Consider the following 26,486-nt stretch of genomic DNA (forward strand, 5'->3'; position numbering starts at 1 on the left):
AGTGAATATTCTTTCTGAGCAGTATATTGTGATACAATTAAACCAAGCTTCAAGAAAGGAAGGTATAACCCCCAGAGGAGTAGTTTTAGGTGTTGGGGTCTAACTTGAGAAATGCATAATTGTATGTCTTTAAGAGTTTTGAACTAATATCTTATTTCAACCTAATTTTGCTTTAATTATTCACAATTATTCCTGAACTGTTTTAATGGATGTTTTAATGAATGCAGTAGTGTTCAAAGACTGCTCACAAACCAGGCTATTTAAAAAACATATATTTGTATATATTTATCGTGAAACATTTTCTGGAGTCATATCTGGGACATGTCTTGACGAATCACATCAAATTTTTACACATACTGTGGGGTTATTACGAGAATACCACAAAGTATGTACAAAGACAGTACTGTGATTGTATGGAAACACTCTCTGGAGTCATATCTGGGACATGTCTTGACGAATCACATCAAATCTTTACACATACTGTGGGGTTATTACGAGAATACAGCAAAGTATGTACAAAGGCAGTACTGTGATTGTATGGACTGGCACGTAGCAGAGGTTGATGCATTACCATACTGCCTTAGTTTATTATTACACATTTGGGTTTAGTATTATTTTCCTGCTTGTAGTAATAATTTAATGAGAGATATAGCCTGAAATGAAGAAAGTTTCACACTGTACTGCCTGAGTGCATACTTTTAGGTATTCTCGAGATAACCTTAGTATTATACATCTTTTCTTTGCATGTAGTAATAATTTAATGAGAGGTAACAGCAGTTTTCATGCTGTGTGAACATTTGCATACAGTGACATGATTCTATTTTTATTTGGTGGCACTTCTGCATCTGAAGTAAACAAAGGAAAATGTTTAAATGCGATGTAAATGCTGATAATGCACATTTTTCCAAAAAAGGAAGGCACTCACATTTTCACATTTTTTAACGCAGTTATATGACATTATTTGGACGAGTAAATTTTATTATTATACATCTGTTATTATAATGCCATAAGTTACAGTGTGCTGTAATTTTGTGGTATTTTACAGGGTATTTTCATCCTATTATATAAGGAAATGCGAATTCCAAATGTGGAATGATTACGCGCGTAAGCAGCCTCTAATATTAAACATGGCTGCCATCAGGGTTTGACCGGACTCCACACCCCTACCCATTGGTACTCACATTGAAGTGCTATATATATATGAGCCACCAAAAGGGGTACCAAATTCACCACCTCTGTCTGAAAAGGGGTCCATATTTCCGAAGACTGTCTCTAGAGTGATCCAACAATCAGGAGAATGAAGCTGATTTTTTTTTTCTGTAACTTCATTTTGATCGCCAAAGTCTATCTTGGTAAATAAAATAGCTGATCACTAGTATACACTAGAAAACTTGCCCTATATAGTACCATATTGTTTCTATAAACTGGTATGTTCTATGATTTTTAAAGTAACACCGTTACGTCAGTGTGAGCTGCCATTTTGAATTTACGTTTTTGTTTTCAGCACTAGAGGGCGCTTTCAATGTTCAGAAATTAAGTTTCACTTGAAATACTAATTGTTTATTATTTATCTCTTGATCCAACTGCTTTAGGAAGCCCTGAACTGAGCAAAATAGTAAAAAATCTTTAAAACTTTCCCTGCATGATTTTTTTCATGTTGTAACTATAACTTTTGAGATATCGTGACTGATGTATTCTGATCACACCTCCAGCAGTAGTGTTCAAAAACCGCTCACAAAGCAAGCTATTTAAAAAACATATATTTGTATATATTTATCGTGGACAAAATCTAAATACTCTACAAATTTGACCCGGTCGCCACCGTCAAAACACATCAGTGTCAGTCAATATCACTCAAACACTCTGTTTGGTTGACATCTTCGTAAAACGTTACAAATGTTTACATTTGTGTTTGTTTCAGGTATCGCATTGCTGCCATGCCGACGCAGTTCGACTCAACAGAGGATTTATATTTGATGCCAAGAGTTTGCAATAGATTCTTTTATGGAACCAAGCTCTTAAATGACGATAAATTAAAGTACCAACGTGACCTTAACAACTGGTAGGTCATCGTTAGACATAGTCCACTCCACATTGCACATTCTGTCCTCCATAGAATTTTAAAAAAAAACATAACTGCGTACTATTGTTAGAATAAAAATAGTACATGATTATTGGCAGGGTAGGACATTATTGTTGTCATGGGAAAAATTATTATTGTTATGGTAAAATAATGTTGCCATGGTGAAACACCATAGTGTAATATCATTGTTGTTATGGAAGAATAAAATTATTGTAAAACATTGTTACCATGGGAAAACACTGTCACTGTGAAACTTGGTGTTTATGGAAAACATAGTCATGGTGAACACACCATAGTAGAACATCGTCATGGAAAAATGGTTATTGTTATAGTGAAACATGCTTGTCATGGTGAAACATTGTTATCATAGTTAAATTTTGTCATGGTGAAATACGGTTATCTTGGTAAAACATGATACAAACATTTTTTTCATTGAAACATTGTTGCCATGGTGAAACATCACTTTGGTGGATCATGGTTGTCATGGAATAGCATGATATATGAACAATGTTGCCATGGAAGAATGATTATTGTTATGAGAAAACATTGTTGCCATGGTGAAACATTGTTGTGACATTAAAGTGGGGGAGTCGTCACCTACGCATGCGTCAGATGGCCATAGCGTGTCATTGTTTACAAACAAGTGTCTACCCCTGGGCCTTTACGTTTTTTAACGTGTGTTGTTATCGTCGATTGGGAATCTATTCCCGCGTATGCGCATATGATGACCCTTATGCTTTAATGTCAAAGTAAAATATCATGGTAGAACATCATTGTTGTCATGGTAAAACATTGTTGTCATGGTAAAACATTGTTGTCATGGTAAAACATTGTTGTCATGGTAAAATATTGTTGTCATGGTAAAACATTGTTGTCATGGTAAAATATTGTTGTCATGGTAAAACATTGTTGTCATGGTAAAACATTGTTGTCATGGTAAAATATTGTTGTCATGGTAAAATATTGTTGTCATGGTAAAACATTGTTGTCATGGTAAAATATTGTTGTCATGGTAAAACATTGTTGTCATGGTAAAATATTGTTGTCATGGTAAAACATTGTTGTCATGGTAAAACATTGTTGTCATGGTAAAACATTGTTGTCATGGTAAAATATTGTTGTCATGGTAAAACATTGTTGTCATGGTAAAACATTGTTGTCATGGTAAAACATTGTTGTCATGGTAAAACATTGCTGTCATGGTAAAACATTGCTGTCATGGTAAAACATTGTTGTCATGGTAAAATATTGTTGTCATGGTAAAACATTGCTGTCATGGTAAAATATTGTTGTCATGGTAAAATGTTTTGCCATTTTATTGCTAGGGACATACTTAATACTACACATAATAGGGAAACTAAAATTTTGGGAATTTCCAAAAAATATTGAAAGGCAGATAATTTTTTTTGCTATTAGGTATGGTAATCCTATTGTTGAATGGCGATTATTGTACAGAGCCTCCATGAATGGTTATAGTGCTGATAATTTTCATGATCACTGCGATGGCTTCTCACCGACATACATTATAATACAGGTATCTAGGGGTGGATGAATTAAAGGGTCTGTGATCACAGGGGTAGATCCAAAATCCCAATCAAATCACATTTTTTGATGTCTGTTAGCTCTACCCAACTATTTTTCACGGTCCTTATCAGTGCACAAAAAGTTATATTTATATAAATTGTAATTATTATATTATTATTATCTATAAATTATTTATTATTATTATCATTACCTTTTCCTGAATGTAAATGTATTATGTTAATTAAAATCACCATGTATGGCAGAATTGGCTGGATGTGCAGCAAAATGATGCAATCTCTTCTTCGAACAGATAAACCAAATGCAAACTACGGTAATTCAGACCAGAAACTATTACTTAGATTAAACTTCTAATATAGCACAATTTAGTGAAATTATTAACAAAATGTTTGTGCAACATTTTTTTCCTGTTTTAATGTCATTTTTCATAATTTGTTTCTGACAATTTCGGGTGAAATTAACACCCTTTCTTATTGACAAAAAATCTTGATAACAATTTTGAATAAAATGAGGGTTTCTGTATCACACATCCACCCTGTTTGACTTATAGCAGGATCTATTACAGTATTTGTGTGCTCTGCTAATCACTGAATGTAAATACTGCCCCCTTTTGACATGCTGTTAATCCAGGGATAATGACTGACCTGTTCCACTGTCTTTATACGATAGGGTAATGATGGGTGTATATGTGGTGGTTTTACTGACATACCATGGAGCAGTGGTGATGGTTCTAGGGGAAAATATTTCGCATCAGAAAGGTATATAAGAAACTAATATTTAAAGTTTCCTGGTTTCTAGATTACTAAACATGAGTCAATCGTTTCTAAGACCATTTGATAGATGATTCCTTAACAGTTCTGTGATGATGAAAATTGTCATTTCTTGTTGTTGCTTTGTAACAACTTCTCCATTATCTGGCTGCTGAAGCCAACCAACGCAAACTAAAACTCTTTTCTGTTTACTTCTACTACTCACTAAAAACATATAAAGTTGATACATTTTTTAACATAAACCCTGCCCTCTGAAGTTGCACTAAACGACCAATCACATAACAGTGACTTAGGCTGAACATCAAAGGGTTGACCCCTACCCTTGGGTGAGTGTGCAACAGACTCAATGGGAAGACCAATTCCACTGGCCGAGATTCATTCACTAACGAATGCAACATTGGAGGAACCTTGGTTAAGGTCCGCAGGTGCTTGTGTTCGACCAGGCCTGGTTGACGCCAGGATGGCGCATTCAAATTGCCATTTGACAGAGAGATGGCCACACAGCCCTGTTATGTAGTCATGAATATGACTTCTGTGGCAAAATACACTAGGTGTCAGCATTAGCACTTGCAATGTGCTCATAAAGAAAACAAATTTAGGAGAGACAACAGTGACACTCAATGTCCAGAACTGTCGCCTGGCACGAAAAAATTATTAAAAATAAACAAACAAAAAAACAGTGACTTATAATCTTTAGGACATTAAACCAATTGTAAAGACTTCCGTTAAGATTATTAATAGCAAATGATGTCACCACTGGCGTTGTCATTCTATATGGTCTATGGAATTGTTATAATATAACCTTACAGGGGCGGGGGAGGGGGGGCAAGGGTTATTTTCGTTCAACGTAACTGCAATTTTTGTTCGTACAGCGTAAAGTGAAAAAATAAATTCCGTAATTCTGTAATCACAGGCTAGACGTACAACGTAATCAATCAAATATTTTTTTGTACACTGTAAATATGTGTCATTTTTCTCGGTACGTACAAAAATTTACATCCAAATAAAAAAAGTCGTAAAGAATAATCCAGGGAAATTACATTTTCGAAACTGTAAAATGACTAGATGACACAATTCATTGCAAAATTCAATTTTCACTGTAAACTGTAAAAAAATCTTTTTTTCCTTGTAAATTGTAAAAATCCCTTTTTATTTCCTGTAAAACTGTACCAGCTACCTACCTTGCCCCCCCCCCCTCTTACAACTTTCTGTCAACTCCAAATCAATGATTTTTCAAGGTTTCAAAAAACTCTACGCATGGAGTAGCATTTCTTAGCAATAGGCCAACCAATACAATGAGTTCAATGTGGTCAACACTGGTCCCAACTACTGTTTAGATAAAATCTGTCGACATCGCATATGTCAAACAATATCTTCAACTCCCGCTCACAGGTATTGTCTATGACCGTCAAAATATTCGATTTCATACTTAACGCAGAATCTCACAGTGAGCTGGATGATGGTCTATTCAACCACCATAAGGGAGTTATACCTTGTGTTATTGGCATGCTATATATATATTCATATAACAAGGTAGATGGTTTGAAACTGAACATAACTCAAATGGCGCCCTCTGTGTTCAAATAGAGACATTCCAAACTAACACTATCTCATTATATATTCATAACAGGACATATTTGTTTAGTCTAGTTAATACAGAAGGAATACCACCAGTAAAATACAAAATTAATAATAACAAGTTGGCAGTTTGTCATCATGCCAGGTAAGTTAACCTATTCAGTCTTCTGTATTATTTATTTTAAATTAATTAATTCACTATATTTTTACTGTTATATACTAGTATTCTAAAAACAGCTCAATTTTTAAATATGCCACCATGTTATTTAACCTTTTCATCACCAGACTTCCTCACCCAAATTCTTAAATATTTCTGGAAATGAACCCTAATTTTTACAGCCAACAGACATAATTTGAGTCAATTTTCAGTTTTTAATCAAAAAATGTGGCTATTTTTGTCCTAATCTTTTGAAAGAAAGTACAGACTATAAACGTGACTATTTTGTGAATTTGTGATGAAAAGAGGGAACTGGTGGTGAAAGGGTTAAGACTTATAAATTATTATTTTACAGAGTGTAAACTTGTCACTCAAACTACTACTACTTCCTGTTTATTGGTGACCCATTTCGCTCATGGTTGGTTGATCAGTGTATGACGTAGTATGAGTGACAACAGGAACATCACCGGGCATTTTCCACGTAAAGCTGCATGAGGGCGTTTACATGCTATAACAGTCTCTCAGGCATTTCGTTAACACACCTAGAGCGTTTGAAAATAAGAGCCACATACTGGTATACATATACGCAGCTTTAAAACTATGTGGATGTAAATAAAACACTGACACTTAACCCATGCATTTCAACCAAAGACTGTTCGCCCTTACTTTTATAATTTCTACTGACCAGCTTCATCAGTTGGCTTGTCTGTAAGGGGCATAAAAAGAGACCGGACAATTTCACTGTCGGTACCCACAAGCTACTTCTTCTTGGCCAGTGGAGGGCGCTTTGGCTGTCACGTCATCCCAAAATAATTCATTAGCCCAATATCATCTTCTGTTGGCTGATAAAGCCCATTTATCATTATATACATATATATATATTTATTTATTTTTATATATTTTTCCTACATATATATATTTTTTATTTTAGGCATAAGTATAAGGCAAAATTAGTGAACAATGAGTGTTCTGCAGTCTTGAATATTTTTTTTGAAAACAAAGTTTCTGACACATTGTTTTGTCATCTTGTGTTTCAAATTAAATTTTCTAAGTGCATGGGTAATGTTTTATGTTTTCGCATGTATTGTGCATCCAATAATATCATGTTTATGTCAAACATTTTTGTTTTTACATGTGACATTATATGGCAATAATCTATGCACAAAGTATCTGTCAATTTTCAAGAAATATTTTGGAACTGTGTTGATCTACTTTTAAAAGGGATGATATTTAAAATAAAATATAACTAACCTGTCACTGGTAGCATAGTGGTTGTCGCATCAGACTTATGATCGGTAGATCTGAGTTCAAATCCTACCATAGACTGAACATCAAAGGGTTGACCCCTACCCTGGGTGAGTGTGCCACAGACTCAATGGGAAGGCCAATTCCATTGGCCGAGATTCATTCACTAACAAATGCAACTTTGGGGGAATCTTGGTTAAGGCTCGCAGGTGCTTGTGTTCGACCGAGCCTGGTTGACGCCAAGATAGTGCATTAAATTGCCATTTGATAGGAAGATGGCTGCCCTGTCATGTAGTCCCAAATATGAATATGACTTCTGTGGCAAAAATGCACCATGTGTCAGCACTAGCACTTGCAATTTGCACATACAAAATAAAAGTCAGGAGAGACAACAGTGACATTCAATGTTCGGAACTGTCGCCTGGCACAAAAAAAACATTTAAAAAAATAAAATAAAATATACCTCATATATAAGAATGTACCAAATTAGGTGTCACTGAAGACAGTCTCTAATGTTTTCAGTATTATGACCTGGGTTTGCACTGCCTCATCATTTTTGGTAAAGACTATGATTGTTTTTGTTATTACTGATACATAGATGATGTATATATCTACACACCTGTTTACCCACACATGCATATGTATGTATTTATATAGTGTAATTATCTAATACAAATAGTTGATTTTTCGCTCAACTGCGAGAGATTGCAAGTTGCGTGAAAGACACACGCCGTACGTCTGCCGCAAAAATCAAAGGATTTGATTTTGAACTTGAATTTCATTATTTCATAGCTCACATCGAAGGGCCGATCTTTGACAGGGGATTATTGCATTTGAATACCCTTACTTCATTGAAATTGACCACGCATTTTACGCATAACCGCAGGATCTTGCAGTGAACAGAAAATGATCTATTAATGTTCAGTTGCAATCTGTATAATGAGAGTGAATGCAAAGCTACTTACAAGATGGCACCTGATTGGCTACCAAGCACTAAAACCAGTTAGACCAATCAGAAAGCAGCTTGTTTGTTTTTCCTTGTATAGATACTTCATGAAATGATCGTGATAACTTATGATTCTGTGGAATTCTTCATCATTTTTAATGTATTGTGCATGTTTCTGATTTCCATGTCTTCATCACAACCAAACTGATTATCAATGTCATGGTCAAATGAATTATTACATACATTTCTAACAGGTATGGACCAATATTTGGAGGTGGAGCTGACTTGTGCATATCAAGCAACTGCCATACAAACAAACAGTCATATTCAAACTTTCCACATTCCTATGGTAAACATGACAACAATCCTGTCGCAAATATTCTGATGGGGGAGTATCATTTTCTTGTGCAAGATTATGAAGTGTTCACAAACAAACAAACATTCCAGGAACAGCCACAAGAATGAAAACCATTTTACTATTTACAACGAGACATTTTTTCTGCATATAAGGAACATCCAAGAGTCTTGTATTAAAATGATCTTAATATTGATTTTTATATTTTTTTGGGATCACCAATTCATACATTCGACGTAAAATGAGATGGTACTACTGCAACAATTTATTTTGTTGTTTGTTCTCTAAACAACGGAAAATTTGTCAAAAAATATTACTGAAAGAATGGTCAACATAAGATAGGTGTTTTTTTTATAGACAAGGTACTCATAAGCTATACCTTGAGACTGCCTAAAAGTGGTCACTATAGACAGGTAGTATTATATAGAGGTGGTCACAATTAAACACATGGCAGACTAGGATAAATCACAGACTGCAAACCACAGATGTTCAATCAACATTGTTTTCTTATGCTGCAGTAACATATTTCTTTTAGTATAACAAATTTTAATACTTATTTTCACATTGTGCATCTCTAAAAGATCAGATTTAATTAATCACCAGGTTTTTTGTATAAAATTTCACTACATTATGCCATAGTTACGTTAAAACCAATCAATATACAGATATCAATATTGATTGGGGTAAGGTAAGTATAGTTTCACTATATAAAATGACACATTAGCACCTCTCTGAATCTGATAAAGTTTCAATTATTTTAAATATTTCCCGTTTCTGCGTCATATTACGCTCAGCACAGAGTTTTTTTGAGCTTTTATTGATTTTTGTGCCAATTGAGAGCACTGATTATAGAATTTTACTTGTATCTCTCCTGTATTATGTTTAGTAGAAATAGTGCAAATCATATGCATAATGTATGTTGTCATAAAAACAGTCTTTCCTATTTGTGGTGATGAAACAACAACTGTGACTAATCACCATAATAGTATTGGAATATATTATCATTGGCAGAAAATGATTAATATCAGCTTTTTTCCCCAATAATGTTTTCGTGCATTTTTTTTTGCATATATTCATGTATTTTTGCTAATATTTTTTTTGTTAATTTTTGACAAAATTGTAGTAATTTCTTATTAGCTACAAGGGCTTGATCAACATTGTCGTAAAAAATATATACAAATTTATTTTGTGAACGATGACTCAAGTTGAAATTTGTTGTCACTACTTCAAATGGTTTGAGTTTTCAATTAATATATAATTCGTATGTATCTCAGGGAATACTTAGAACTAAAGTTATTATTAAAATATTTTTTTTTTCATTTTCTGTTTATTGTAATTTTTATGGTTGTATATATGTGTGTTGTATTGTGGTTTGAAAAATTATCATTATTTAAAAACATCTTGTGAGTACTGTGCAATGGAAGAGCACACTGGAGAGATTGTTACATTGCAGTCTTATGAGTTACCGGTAGAACTCTTTATGCATGTTTACAATAACTATCTCAGACATACCTTGACCAACCTTGCACATTGGCAAGGCTGACAGAAAGATAAGCTTGCATAAAATAGCACCCAGTCTTAATGTACGAGAGATGTTTTTGATCACCATTCAATTATGATATAGCAATAAAAAAAAATGACTAATGACCTTAAAATTACTAATAAATTTGTACTCACTACTGTGGATATAATTCCAGGTTAGACGTTTCTGGTTATCATCAAAGTAATATCACAGTTTAGCAGCATTGATGATCATCGCAGGTTATTAAATCCTGTAATATAAAACTAAATACTAATTACTCAACTATCAAAACCATAACATGAACATTTCTAATTATGCCCAACTAAGCTAGTAATCTTGCTAGATAACTATGGTAAATGTTTGGTGCTTGTCCCAGAAATCCTAAATTTTCAATAATAAATAATACTTATTTATTTATTTATGAGCATAATTTGCAGCAAACATCATTTTTAAAACTCTGAACGTTACATGTATAACATAACTAAATAGCGAATATAATATCACTAATACTCATAATACAGACTAAGTAATTGTTTAGTAAATTATAAACTCGTGTCTATCAATGTTCAAATTCCATGCTAATAATATTTTAAATGGCCTGTCCACATCAGAAAATCAACAACAATCATCTACAATGTATACACTAGAAAAATCACGCTATATAGTATATATGGATGGCAATCATGTCGATAAACTGGTAATTTTCAAAGCAACAGTGTTCGTTACATCAGTGAGAGCTGCCATTATGTCTCAATGTTTTGCTTGAAACACACATATTCATGACTAAAAATAAACTAAAATTGATTTTTTTAAATGCCAATTCACATCAATCTTAGTTATTATGAATTAGTCATTATGAATAGTTGATGCATGATTTTTAAATTCAACTCAAAAAGACCACCTGGTGGCCATTTTGTTTTTGACAATTTCTATTTTAGACATGTATCTTATCTCATTCATGCTTTGAGCAATAACTTCAAACAAAAAATATAGATAGTACATCGTGACATGCACACACACATATTTGTCAATATTTTCGGTAAATATTGACATGTGTAGAACCATCTTTGGCATGTGTTGTTTGATTTTGTTACATTTGTTGGAAAGAGTAACCATTACTGGAGGGTGATGCACAACAAACAAACAAACAAAAATATATATGCTTTATAAGGTCTTTAACATTTTTTACACAATGTTGCACGATGCATATTTTTCCAAAGTTGTTCATACAAGTGAATTAAAAGAGAGCAGAATGCAAATAATTTTATTTTACATGTGCAAGTAAATAACGCCACATACACTGCTTGGAAAATATTAAACATTTACATGACATACATATACTACACGTACATACCTACACCTACACTTCACAGTCATTATGAATAATATAACTTGGATTTAATATCATTAACAACCTATCTTTCATATTTATATTTATATTCGAGTCTTATTCCTAGTTTCGGTAATCCATTCTGGAAGATTATATATTTATAATGTACATACACACATTTCGTTTTTCTAGGTACCGTTTCCCCTGCGAGAAATGGCTAGCGGTTGTACGACGTCTGTCATGTTCTTCGTCCACTGAAAGACAACTTTACGCGTTTACGGCGTCTGTCATGTTGCCTCTGTTTGATATTCAGTGTCACGCTAACAAACGCTGTGTTTTACAAAACAAATGATGACGAAGAAGTACGAAGTGATTCAATATTGACTGAAATGTTGGGTCTGGTTTACATTGTTACCATCAGTGCTTTCATTGTGTTGCCTGTTAACATGGTTGTAGTGAAACTGTTTCGTAAATCTGGGAATGCCAAATGACCATGGTGTACATTGCGTGGACAATGCGTGGACAATTACGATCATCGTCACTCTCGTCTCTTCGTTTTTCATCATTTTATACAGCATGGAATGGGGACCAATACAGTCTGAGGAGTGGTTGTTGTCGTTTATCACATCATATTTCGAATCAACCTGTTTTATAGATCCTATGAAAGTGAGTAGTATTGAGCCGAACGTCAATCTCATTTTGCACGTGTCCATTAGTACTAACTGCGCTGTTTATCAACATTAAACGACCCTGATTTGACTTGAAACTTTATAGTACATAACCGGATTTTTACTTTAATCACTTGGCGGGTAAACCAATTAACACAAGTTATGTTGCATTTAATCTAATTGGTGGACATAACGTGTTCGATGGTATTCAAATTGACCGGGTCACCTATAGCTTGAATAGTTATATTTTGCGCTAATATTCTCGCTAATGCATCGTATGTACTGATAATCGTTATGACAGAACGAAACTTTCTAGATATGCTTTTTAAAGGTGGAGGGTCGGCACCTGCGCACGAGTGGGAATTGAGTCCCAAGCGATGATAACAACACACGCTAATAACGCAAAGGCTCATGGGTAGACTCTTGTTTGCAAACAATGACACGCTATGGCCACCTGGCGCATGCGCAGGTGACGACTCCCCCGCTTTAAGTAAGGTAATAATACATTATATTATTATATATATATCTGTCACCGTAACGCCATAAGTTACAGCGTGCCGTAATTCTGCGGTATTGCACTGGGTATTTTCATTCTACCATATTAAGAAACGCGAACTCCAAACATGGAACGATTACGCGCGTAAGCATCCTCTAAGAATAAAAACAAACATGGCTGCCCCCAGGGTTTGACCGGACTCCACACAAAGAAGTTCGCTAAATCTGTTCTAAACGTTTTGATTTTCGACATTCCTATGGTGTATTCCGGGGAGGAAAAGATGAATACTAGACAGTCCACGGTCGAATCGTCCTCCGCATACTTCTGCTGTACTGAATTCGTGCAAACTTTGCAGTATCCTCGTAATAACCTCATAGTACATTATAGTTGATATTACATTATAATGTAATAACATTATTATTAACAACTGTATTTAATCTGATTAAGCGCATATTTACTAACGGAATAAATCACACTCATGCATGTTTTCATTTACTCGTATGTGGAGTTTATCCCGGATAATAAATTGCACTTTGTACTAGAGCACGGGCATTTCATCAATGAGTTTTTGAAATCGAAGTCATATACACCCTTGTACATTTTGCAGTTTGTATCCCGATAATGTAAACGGTTGGCAATCACGGCATCATATTTGTAGCTAATTTACATATTCTTTCTCAAAATTTAGGCTATCTTTATAGCTGTCGTTATTTCAATATGGACGAGAAAAGCTGACAATCTCGACGACGTTCTAACACCGTCTAGTGACATGCGTGATGTGGAAGCCCCTGTAATGAATGTCTCTAGAGACGGTGAGTGATTGGATTTATAATTTACGATTTATTTTGTTCTACTGTTGACAAGCTTATATTTATAAAATTAAATGGATGACAATATTCCACCAGCCTTTGTTTTAATATTCTTACAGACGGACTGACTACCATTAAGTGTAGTTCATATGTCTTGGATGAGGGAAAAGCAAGTTTCATCAGACGTCGCCGTGACAACGAGAAAATGATGGATTATATTCTGCGAGTAATATTCGTATATACATTTTATGTGATGATACTGTTCCTTCAAAGTAGACACTATATAAGTCTCGAAATGTTCTACATGATGAAATCGATCGACACAAGTTTGCAAAATACCAATGCTAATAAGGTCAATTATTTTTATGTTTTGGTAATCATGTTATAACTGGATTTGATCTCTATGTCTCATCTTCTTAAAGCGGAGAGGTCGTCACCTGCGCACGCGCGGGAATTGAGTTCCAAGCGACGATAACGACGCACGCTAAAAACGCAAAGGCTCATGGGTAGACGCCTGTTTGTAAACAACGACACGCTATGGCCGTTTGCCGCATTCGCAGATGACGATTCCCCCTCATTGGATACATTACTTGTATTACATCATCAATGTCTTTCCTTGAAATTCAATAAGCTTGTCTTTTATACTTAAGTGAATTGGTTACTATGAAGTGCGTTGTTCAATAATGGCCGTTCGTATACAGTTTTCGTTGTTACGACCATAACATGTTCATGGTCAGTAACATTATCTGATTAATCCATTGTGCAAAATATACGCCATAATCAAATTTATCTTGTCAGCAAAATTGCGTGAGCTCTATATAACCTACTTGCCTAAGTATATCTGGATATTACGTTTGTAATATTGCGATGATACGATACAACTGTACGAGCATCTGTGGAAACGGCAGTTGACATATTTGGCGGTATATAATAAGTGTAAGATTATGCTCGAATATTATCTGCTAAATATTATCATGTTTAGCATTAATATTTCGTATTAGTAATTGTACCAGGTGTCCCTGTTTTGATCAGTTAATCACACGCCCACAATCACTATGAATAACGCTCACTGTTGTGTGATCCCGATTCAATTAGATACTTAAGCCAGTTTATTCACTTTTGGATGGGATCTCAGGTCTTCTAGTGACATATACAAGTCCTTGATTTAGCCATTAGGATTGCTAGACTCCGACTAACCATGTTATAATGAAATGTATTGTGTTGGACACCTGAAGAATATCAACATATTTGATTGGTTGGTCTGGTAATAAAGCTTCAATTCATTGGCCATAGACTTATTGTGTATAAACCTCTGATACAATACGCTGATGTGTGGTATCATTTGCCATCGAAAAAAAAAAACTTCAAATAGATCGACAGTTTACGCCAAGGTTCTAGTCTGTAAAGACAGTAACTATTCTCGTTGTTGTTAATAGTGTGCCTGTAATAATGAATTTGTGACTAGTCTTGAGTAAAATATTTCTAATATCTAGCTGCCCCATGATAATCTCATCTAAGCGCACATACTTTCGATGATTGACATCAATGTTTATCGTGCGAGGCCTTCGGAACCTTAGCACGCCTGGGAATTAAGTAGTTAGCGAAGATAACAGGGCATGCTGAAAACGCAAAGGTCAACGGGTAGACGCTTGTTTGTAAACAATGACGCGCTATGGCCGTCTGCGCATGCGCAGGTGATGACTTTCTCGCTTTAAAGTTATTTGGATATGCCAATATACCAACTGTTGAGGAATGAAGCATCGTTTTCGGGGTAATTGTGATAGATGTTTTGCTTTCTAGATTCATACATTGGATCATTTCTGGGAATGGATGAACAAAGACATTGCACCATCACTGTATAATAATGAGTTGCCATGTGACATGTATCAGCATTTTGGACTTATCACTACTGGAAATACACATCTTTTTGAAGTACCAAGAATTTGGCAGATCAGAAATAAGCAATGTATGTGGATCAATTCACTGCATTGTATTCAGATATACACATACTATAAAGTCGTCTGTATATTAGGAAATTATCAATATCCAAAAGAAAAAAGTCTTTCTTAGTATCAAAATAGCACGTGAATCATCAATATTTAGATATAGTTGTGCGTATTAATTCCTATTTTGTATTATTTGCTTTTTTTTATTTGTAGCTGATTGTGACGTTGAAGATCAATTATCTGATTCGTTTGTTGGGAAATGGAATACATTGCCACCTGGTCAAACCGAGTCACCATGGATGTACACAGATGAGAAATCACTGAAATTAACATCAGATTACGGGAACTATAGAAATGGTGGTTACGTGGCCTATCTTGGCAAGACCTTGAACGATGCCCTCATCGTCACCCGTAATCTTTCAGATGCAAAGTGGCTAGATGGAAATACCAGTGCAGTACTTATGGAATTCATGCTCTACAACGTTGCTCATAAAATGTTCATTTTGGTCACATGTTCCTTTGAGTGTCTGGCTGTAGGAAAATCAATTACTCTCGCCACATAAATCTGGTGAGACACATGGATGCTTCTAATACGAAGACATTATCTCTGTCTTTGCTGGTTAACTGGGTAATCCTATTTGGATTCACGTGTTATATGGCATACATAAGCCAGCTGAGTATGGTACGTTTGAAACGACGGTTTTGCAGTAAGTTTTGGAGATGGTTGGAGTTGTGTATTGTCCTGGCATTGGTGACAACTTTTGGGTTCAAATCTCGCGTAAGTAACAGCCAATCACAGCCCCCTTTTTATACAGGCTGTCGGTTGCGTACTTTTCAGTGTAGCGATACTCTACGGGCAATCTTTCTGTACATTATATTTTGCCCACTTGAATAAACCATTAATAGAAAATTGCTAGTATATTTTTATTTACAAAAGAAATTCCACAGCATTTTACAATTTTTGTCATTACATTGAATATTTTTTTCAAATGTGTACACATCTTCGCCAGCCAAGATTCGTTTATTCAGTCATCGCTTCAATTTTACATCAAACACTGAGCATAATTATCTAGAATGGAAGGAAAAAATAAGTAAATCGTAATGATTAAAACATTGTAAACAGCTATAGTAAACAATGCAAACTGATTTTAAATTGTATAACGGTCACCGGCCCACGGCATCGATGCGGAAAATTGGAGCAAACAAAATATTTCCTGATCAATTGCGATGTATAATGTACAAAATGTTGATACAATTTGATGAATATTTACAGCTACGGCTTCAATACCGTGGAAGATTTTGGTTCGATCGTCAACAAAACATCACCTGTCTCCAGGGCAAGCCACTGGAAAAAGACACCGGTGTTCGGTCGAACTGGTGGAAACAAAATCGACACTCCCAGAATAACTACGCAAAATAACAATCTAAACACGAACCATTCGAGCCACGATATAAACATAAAAAAATACTTTCGTTGCATTTGACAATGATAAACTTACCGAAAAGCCGTGTTTTTCTCGGTCGCTAACGTCGGTATAATCCACCATTTTATTTGAGTGTGTTTACCATCTGACTCTGCCCGGCGACGTCATCATGTGCGCTATAGAAGGAGATCTGTGATTCGTTGACTAAAATAGTCGATAGTGGGTCTCGTTGAAATCTCGTTACATAGGCATCGGGTCAGATGTATGTAGGGCGGAATTAAAAAAAAAATCACAAAATCAAAATCAAAGTAAAATAATAAAATAAAAAGGCATTAATAACAAAAGTAATAACAAAATTAAAATAAGTTTATAGCCAAAATAATTAAAGCCACTACATCAGATTTTAATCAGATTGGGTTGATGATTGCCTGTGAAATTGTCACTATGAATATTACAAACAAGGATGATGCACGTCAGTGAAATGATTTATCAGATGCAGCGTTGGCCGTAATGTGAAATTATCATAAGTTCTATGGCGTTTGTCAGCAAAGTTTTCTACTATTTGTATGTCAGTGTTCAAGTCCAATAATAGACGTAACTCGACAGAACACTGGTACTGTGTCAATACATGTGGCAGTACACAGCTAGTTGATGCACTCTGTATGCACAGTGCTAACTCTGGCATAACAACTCAGCATATGCACTGGTAGCCCTGGCATAGCTACTCGGCTAAGTACTGTTACTGCAAATTTTGGATTACTATGCTCATATTTTCATAATCTGATATTACATATTCATAATAGTTATCCTTAATTTAGACATATGATGGAATCAGTTGTATATGTGTGTTATAGATGTGTTTTTTTGGATAAAGTTACAGCTTTATTAACCGTTTCCGGACTATATGATGGATACAATACAGTGATGGCTTTATTGATGTTTCCTTCCAACTACTGACGTTCAACAAACTTTGGGGAATGCTCGCGATGACATCAGAGGTTTCTTCATCTTTTTTCTGCTCATCTTGACTGCATTCGCTCATATGGGATTTGAAATGTTTGGATCATATATCGATGTATTCAGCACAATGGCTGGAACCATAAGTTACTTGTTTACAGTTCTAGTTGGCAGTCACCGTTACTTTAACACCATCATGACAGCGTTGGGGGCGTCTGGGAAGTTATTCCTCTTCTTATTTGCCATTTTCAGCATGACAGTAACTATCAATATCATCGTGGGGATTATAATATCCGCATTCCAAGATGCAAAAACAGAAAATGAAAATCAAGAAAATAGCTTTGAGATGTTACATTATATAAAAGCCTGCTTGGAAGATACTCTGTACATGTACTTCAATATTGACATCTCTGCAACACGCCAGGATCCAGGTGAAACGCTTTCTTTCAACTGAGTATTTCTAGTGCCTTTATCTCGTTCAAGAATTATGTACGAACCTTCAAAACACGTGGAATTCAGTATCACGTAGTATTTTTATCGAGCACGTCAAAACATTTGCTGTATCATTTATAGTCTCATGTATACAACTGTAACAGAATACTAATTCAACTGTATCACTTGTGATGAAATTAACTAGATATAGGTTTCAGAATTTTCATTTCATTTTAATGAATGTCATTTTATTGGTGATAACATATTCTTTGTAATTTTGTATCAAATTGTTTTGTTAGAATTATTGAATGTCTACATCATTATTAAGTTAAGGTATAGATGCAGGTTCGAGGGCACTTGGGAGTGAATTTTGTTTGTTTTGCTTTTTATTATCCAAACAGTCTTGGCTATAGACTGTTAAAATTTTGGAGAATTATGAATAGTGGAACATACTCAAAAAACGATTTTAAAATATAGATAACAGGTGCAAACATTCTCTATTTTGAATGCTCAGCAAGATTTAGCAAGGCTGTACATAAATAATAAAAAAGAAACATGGTGAAAAAAAGAAATGACGGGATCTCCATATTATGCACTATATTTAACTTTTAACAAAACGATAATACATTTAAATTTGGAACTGTTACAGCCATTTTAATTATGAGCATTATCAAACTTTTTACTGAGTGAATTGTAATGCAAAATTAGCAATTATCTCAGCTCCTTTTTGGTGCACATCCCAGAACTTTGAAAAAATAGCTCCTAGACGCTTTGACCTTTTGTTTTGAAATGTTCACAAATGATTGACAATGTATTTATCTTCAGAACGCCGTTGGGGCATTGTTTTTGGTTGAACAGTGTTACAACAATCGTACAGACAACTAGTCTGAGTGTTAATTTATGCATAAACTTGAAGTAGTGAAATTTGAGCTGCTGCCCTGCAAGATTTACAACTGGTATACAGTTTTCAAGACTGCAATTTCTTCATAGTAAACAGATGTACCCATACACCAATTTTGACAGGAAACAGAAGCATGGTTTAGAAGCTAATTTTTTTTAAATCACTTTTGACCAAAAAAGCAAATTTTTGTGCATATTTCAAACTTCATACAATAAGCTTTCCGAAAATAGATAGTTTTGTGGACAAGGGAGGTCATCTTGGTTTCCTAATTAACTAATTAAAATACCTGTCAGGTAAACTGCATAGAGACGTTACATTACTATATCGTTATTATTGAGTTGCATAGATTTACATTGGGCAGCGCTCCACGAGTTCGTTACGAGTATTTTATATAGTCTTGTAATTATTACCATGTTAGTTATAAACCCGTAGATTTCATATTCGTATGTGTATTTAAGTGAGATCAGAATTACGGTAGAGTGGGAACTAACATTTTTAGCGTTTTCACAACGGTCAACATCAGAAAATATCCAGTGATACAGTAGTTAACGTAAAAAAACCCATTCAACTAATAGCAACTTTGATGGTGTGAGTGGAAAGAAGGTGTGGAATTCATCAGCAAGAATTCATTGGAAAAGAAAATATACCAAGTGACTATATATTTAGCTGATAATTCAACTCATAATATTAATGCTAGCAAGTTTGAGCTACAAAGGTGCAACAGAAACGCAAATAAAAACAATTTCGCAATAGTGTTTGATGGCACACCAGGCAAATGTCCAAAACAATACAATATCGAACAGCGAATGTAGAGGCAAAAAATAAATGCCTCACAAAATCAGAAACTGTAAATAAATTCAAGAGGCGTGTGTGATTTAATGGTGTTTGTCATAAACGACTTCATTATAACATTATATATGTTTGAATAACAGATAAAACAAAACCACTAAAGCATTGGCGTTCAAAATCAGACAATATTTGTACGATTTATCATAGTGTATTTACTGGAGGTTGTAATGCTCAATGCTATATATATATATATATAATTGCGAAATATGCTGTGTTAATCACATATCCAGTTATTTGTTCAATACATATAATCAAACATACTAACTCAATATTTACATCAAGTTTTTTATGACATTTTGTTGCAGCTAACTCTATTCGTGTCAATATTTTTAGGCAATCTCATTTTTCAAAAAGGCAATCTTGTTTTTGCAGAAAACGTCGGAGTATTTAATCGTTAAAATGGTAACAAAGTGCAATGTTCGCAGCATGTCTTTTTGTTCTTACCGACATGCAATATCAAACAAATGTAATGAAACAAATTATTATTGTAAACATTGTGATGTTGAGCCAGAACGTGTGATTATCAAAAATATTTGCTTATTATAAAACTCAAATCTGCTGATCAATATTCTTAGTTTTTCTAAATATACTGCATTCTTGTTACTGCTTGAGCTTCTAGATTTGTTGATGACTGTTTGCTCATTTAAATAGCAGAATTCAAAAACATCTCTCATGATATTAAAGAAGTATGAATCTCAGAGTTGACCTTTTGGATTTATCCACAGACTGACACCTTCATCAAGATGTTTTGATCTGTCACCATATAATTTTAAATGCCAAATGCAGGCATAATAAAAACTTTAATTCCAATAACACTAGTAAACGGCAGGGCAGCAGTAGTTTTCAAGGCAAACCATGGAAGTCTGATATTGTTTTTCACAGGTTTTCGTGGTTTATTATTTAAGTAAGGCTGAAGACCATGACGTAAGTAGTAGTTTATTAAAGTGTTGTTTCATTGTGGAATACTTATTGTGGCAACAGTGTTTCCGAAAGACCACAGTTCTTCTTGCTTGATGATGAACTCATTTTATTGCTACAAATTAGCTTCGAGATCTGGTTGCAAAAGGTAAGTACGCTGATTTAGTCAAGGCCCTTAAGATTGTATTCCTAGATTCCTAGTACAATAGTGATTCCCATTCTACTGTCAAATTGGCAGTGGTTTGGAAAGCCTGGGGTGCATTTGTGCATAAGTTGTTTGTTCTTCACGCAAGAGTATTTCGACCAGTCCCATGTTTGGCAAACCATACATTACCTGCTGTTGAGATGACGAACTCCATGTAGATTGTGTTTCAGAGTGATGTACAAACTGATGAGATTGGCATAACGTTTGGCAGATATGGTCATCCAAATGGGTAAACTTCATGCTGGTGTCATTTTTAATTCACAATCATACAAGGGCAAATAACATAAAATAAAAACAAGACACTGAAGACAAGACGATACCCTGTATATAGGCCAGATATACCATTTCTCACCACAAGGAGCTACCGATCACCATCCCATGGATAGCAAACTGCTAGTTGCAAAGGACACCACGAAACAAAAGTAAAGAAGTAATCTCGGGCAACATGACTGTGAGGGATTAAGTCCTTGGAAGCACTCGTAACATAGATAAGGAAAGGAAAACATAAATAATGTATGATTGATCAAATGTCCTTCAGCAAATGAGGACATAATAAAAGGACCAATGAAATTTTATATGTGGTACATATTGCATCAAATGGAGCCAGTTTATCTTTCATATGAAAGTATTCAAAGTCAAATTTCAATGTGAGTAAGTTTGTTATTTCAAAACCACTATCAGGTTAGCCATGCCAAATTTCTGTGACGATATACATGGAAATTAAATCTTGGCTGGACTAAAAGAAATGACATGTCAGGAAGTAGCATAACAAGCCATGTAAGAAGTATAACTCAATGAGGGAGGACGAGGTGTGAGGATGTGTTGATTGATTGATTGATTGAAACACTAGCTGTTTATGCTGTGAAAGCTTAGAGATGTAAATTCACCAAAATGCTCAATGGCCGTGTTGTGTAAGTCAGTGAAGCGAAGGGATAATGGTAGCACTCACTGGCTGTGTTGTGAAAGTCAATGAAAGGAGGGAGAATGGGAACACTCACCGGTGGGAGGGGGAGCCCTCACTGGCTGTATTGTGTATGTCAATGAATGGAGGAGGAACGGGAGAACTCACTGGCCATACGTGTATGCTAATGATGGGAGGGGTGATTGCAACACTCACTGGCCGTGCAGAAGTGCTGTGTATGTTAATAAAGCGTAGGGGAATTTGAAAACACACACGCCGTGTTGTGAAAGTCGATGAAGGGTTATATAATGGTAGCACTCACTGGCTGTGTTGTGGAACTCAATGAAGGGAGGGAGTATGGGAACACTCACTGTGTTGTAAAGCTCAAACATTCACAATGTGCAACGTTTTGCCGTGCCAGCAGTTGTTAGCAAGCGTCTGCCTTCGTTTATATCATAAACGGACTCGAAACAGGAAAATAAACACTTGTGGTCTACGATCGATCTGCTGATATTTTAACCATCAGAAATGAAATACTTTGTAAAAAAGGTTTGGTATGAATGTAATTATTTATGTATCATAATTTTCGAAGTCAGTATTACTGAAAATTATGGGTTATTTTTTTAAATGAAAGCCAAATTTTGATGACCCATTTTGATCTTAAGGTAGCGGAGAAAGGAAAGTTTCATTTTTTTTTCTTCCTGATTTTTCAAAAAATTATAAAACGGTTACTTTATACCTTGATAAATCATCCCAGCTTTTCTAAGGATCGAAGTTTCGGGGAGATCACTCTCAAATTAGAGTTTTAAACGCTAACACTACTACCAAACATCTTATATGTATACTCCTAGTACAATAGTGATTCCCATGCTACTGTCAAATTGGCAGTGGTTTGGAAAGCCTGGGGTGCATTTGTGCATAAGTTGTTTGTTCTTCACGCAAGAGTATTTCGACCAGTCCCATGTTTGGCAAACCATACATTACCTGCTGTTGAGATGACGAACTCCATGTAGATTGTGTTTCAGAGTGATGTACAAACTGATGAGATTGGCATAACGTTTGGCAGATATGGTCATCCAAATGGGTAAACTTCATGCTGGTGTCATTTTTAATTCACAATCATACAAGGGCAAATAACATAAAATAAAAACAAGACACTGAAGACAAGACGATACCCTGTATATAGGCCAGATATACCATTTCTCACCACAAGGAGCTACCGATCACCATCCCATGGATAGCAAACTGCTAGTTGCAAAGGACACCACGAAACAAAAGTAAAGAAGTAATCTCGGGCAACATGACTGTGAGGGATTAAGTCCTTGGAAGCACTCGTAACATAGATAAGGAAAGGAAAACATAAATAATGTATGATTGATCAAATGCCCTTCAGCAAATGAGGACATAATAAAAGGACCAATGAAATTTTATATGTGGTACATATTGCATCAAATGGAGCCAGTTTATCTTTCATATGAAAGTATTCAAAGTCAAATTTCAATGTGAGTAAGTTTGTTATTTCAAAACCACTATCAGGTTAGCCATGCCAAATTTCTGTGACGATATACATGGAAATTAAATCTTGGCTGGACTAAAAGAAATGACATGTCAGGAAGTAGCATAACAAGCCATGTAAGAAGTATAACTCAATGAGGGAGGACGAGGTGTGAGGATGTGTTGATTGATTGATTGATTGATTGAAACACTAGCTGTTTATGCTGTGAAAGCTTAGAGATGTAAATTCACCAAAATGCTCAATGGCCGTGTTGTGTAAGTCAGTGAAGCGAAGGGATAATGGTAGCACTCACTGGCTGTGTTGTGAAAGTCAATGAAAGGAGGGAGAATGGGAACACTCACCGGTGGGAGGGGGAGCCCTCACTGGCTGTATTGTGTATGTCAATGAAGGGAGGAGGAACGGGAGAACTCACTGGCCATACGTGTATGCTAATGATGGGAGGGGTGATTGCAACACTCACTGGCCGTGCAGAAGTGCTGTGTATGTTAATAAAGCGTAGGGGAATTTGAAAACACACACGCCGTGTTGTGAAAGTCGATGAAGGGTTATATAATGGTAGCACTCACTGGCTGTGTTGTGGAACTCAATGAAGGGAGGGAGTATGGGAACACTCACTGTGTTGTAAAGCTCAAACATTCACAATGTGCAACGTTTTGCCGTGCCAGCAGTTGTTAGCAAGCGTCTGCCTTCGTTTATATCATAAACGGACTCGAAACAGGAAAATAAACACTTGTGGTCTACGATCGATCTGCTGATATTTTAACCATCAGAAATGAAATACTTTGTAAAAAAGGTTTGGTATGAATGTAATTATTTATGTATCATAATTTTCGAAGTCAGTATTACTGAAAATTATGGGTTATTTTTTTAAATGAAAGCCAAATTTTGATGACCCATTTTGATCTTAAGGTAGCGGAGAAAGGAAAGTTTCATTTTTTTTTCTTCCTGATTTTTCAAAAAATTATAAAACGGTTACTTTATACCTTGATAAATCATCCCAGCTTTTCTAAGGATCGAAGTTTCGGGGAGATCACTCTCAAATTAGAGTTTTAAACGCTAACACTACTACCAAACATCTTATATGTATACTCCTAGTACAATAGTGATTCCCATGCTACTGTCAAATTGGCAGTGGTTTGGAAAGCCTGGGGTGCATTTGTGCATAAGTTGTTTGTTCTTCACGCAAGAGTATTTCGACCAGTCCCATGTTTGGCAAACCATACATTACCTGCTGTTGAGATGACGAACTCCATGTAGATTGTGTTTCAGAGTGATGTACAAACTGATGAGATTGGCATAACGTTTGGCAGATATGGTCATCCAAATGGGTAAACTTCATGCTGGTGTCATTTTTAATTCACAATCATACAAGGGCAAATAACATAAAATAAAAACAAGACACTGAAGACAAGACGATACCCTGTATATAGGCCAGATATACCATTTCTCACCACAAGGAGCTACCGATCACCATCCCATGGATAGCAAACTGCTAGTTGCAAAGGACACCACGAAACAAAAGTAAAGAAGTAATCTCGGGCAACATGACTGTGAGGGATTAAGTCCTTGGAAGCACTCGTAACATAGATAAGGAAAGGAAAACATAAATAATGTATGATTGATCAAATGCCCTTCAGCAAATGAGGACATAATAAAAGGACCAATGAAATTTTATATGTGGTACATATTGCATCAAATGGAGCCAGTTTATCTTTCATATGAAAGTATTCAAAGTCAAATTTCAATGTGAGTAAGTTTGTTATTTCAAAACCACTATCAGGTTAGCCATGCCAAATTTCTGTGACGATATACATGGAAATTAAATCTTGGCTGGACTAAAAGAAATGACATGTCAGGAAGTAGCATAACAAGCCATGTAAGAAGTATAACTCAATGAGGGAGGACGAGGTGTGAGGATGTGTTGATTGATTGATTGATTGATTGAAACACTAGCTGTTTATGCTGTGAAAGCTTAGAGATGTAAATTCACCAAAATGCTCAATGGCCGTGTTGTGTAAGTCAGTGAAGCGAAGGGATAATGGTAGCACTCACTGGCTGTGTTGTGAAAGTCAATGAAAGGAGGGAGAATGGGAACACTCACCGGTGGGAGGGGGAGCCCTCACTGGCTGTATTGTGTATGTCAATGAAGGGAGGAGGAACGGGAGAACTCACTGGCCATACGTGTATGCTAATGATGGGAGGGGTGATTGCAACACTCACTGGCCGTGCAGAAGTGCTGTGTATGTTAATAAAGCGTAGGGGAATTTGAAAACACACACGCCGTGTTGTGAAAGTCGATGAAGGGTTATATAATGGTAGCACTCACTGGCTGTGTTGTGGAACTCAATGAAGGGAGGGAGTATGGGAACACTCACTGTGTTGTAAAGCTCAAACATTCACAATGTGCAACGTTTTGCCGTGCCAGCAGTTGTTAGCAAGCGTCTGCCTTCGTTTATATCATAAACGGACTCGAAACAGGAAAATAAACACTTGTGGTCTACGATCGATCTGCTGATATTTTAACCATCAGAAATGAAATACTTTGTAAAAAAGGTTTGGTATGAATGTAATTATTTATGTATCATAATTTTCGAAGTCAGTATTACTGAAAATTATGGGTTATTTTTTTAAATGAAAGCCAAATTTTGATGACCCATTTTGATCTTAAGGTAGCGGAGAAAGGAAAGTTTCATTTTTTTTTCTTCCTGATTTTTCAAAAAATTATAAAACGGTTACTTTATACCTTGATAAATCATCCCAGCTTTTCTAAGGATCGAAGTTTCGGGGAGATCACTCTCAAATTAGAGTTTTAAACGCTAACACTACTACCAAACATCTTATATGTATACTCCTAGTACAATAGTGATTCCCATGCTACTGTCAAATTGGCAGTGGTTTGGAAAGCCTGGGGTGCATTTGTGCATAAGTTGTTTGTT

At 35.5% G+C, this 26,486-nt stretch overlaps 2 protein-coding genes across 2 annotated transcripts in view; both read left to right on the plus strand.

Moving 5' to 3' along the window:
* The window catches only part of LOC102803595 (BTB/POZ domain-containing protein 9-like), a 70,354-nt gene extending 60,359 nt beyond the window's left edge, over positions 1–9,995 (plus strand). Inside the window, exons 8-12 of the mRNA XM_085495776.1 lie at positions 1,922–2,062; positions 3,500–3,617; positions 4,295–4,383; positions 6,026–6,118; positions 8,576–9,995. Coding sequence (XP_085351902.1) covers positions 1,922–2,062; positions 3,500–3,617; positions 4,295–4,383; positions 6,026–6,118; positions 8,576–8,786 — 652 coding nt within the window. The 3' untranslated portion in view covers positions 8,787–9,995. The remainder of the gene's footprint in view (positions 1–1,921; positions 2,063–3,499; positions 3,618–4,294; positions 4,384–6,025; positions 6,119–8,575) is intronic.
* Positions 9,996–12,104: 2,109 nt separating this feature from the next.
* Positions 12,105–16,010, plus strand: LOC146729057 (polycystin-2-like). Its single transcript, XM_085495777.1, has 5 exons — positions 12,105–12,194; positions 13,381–13,504; positions 13,621–13,727; positions 15,302–15,467; positions 15,661–16,010. The coding sequence occupies exons 1-5, from the start codon at positions 12,105–12,107 to the stop codon at positions 16,008–16,010; spliced, it is 837 nt and encodes a 278-aa protein (XP_085351903.1).
* The last annotated feature ends 10,476 nt before the right edge of the window (positions 16,011–26,486 follow it).

Source organism: Saccoglossus kowalevskii, chromosome 22 (genome assembly GCF_978046115.1).
Source record: "Saccoglossus kowalevskii chromosome 22, keSacKowa6.1, whole genome shotgun sequence".
Classification (NCBI taxonomy): domain Eukaryota; kingdom Metazoa; phylum Hemichordata; class Enteropneusta; family Harrimaniidae; genus Saccoglossus; species Saccoglossus kowalevskii.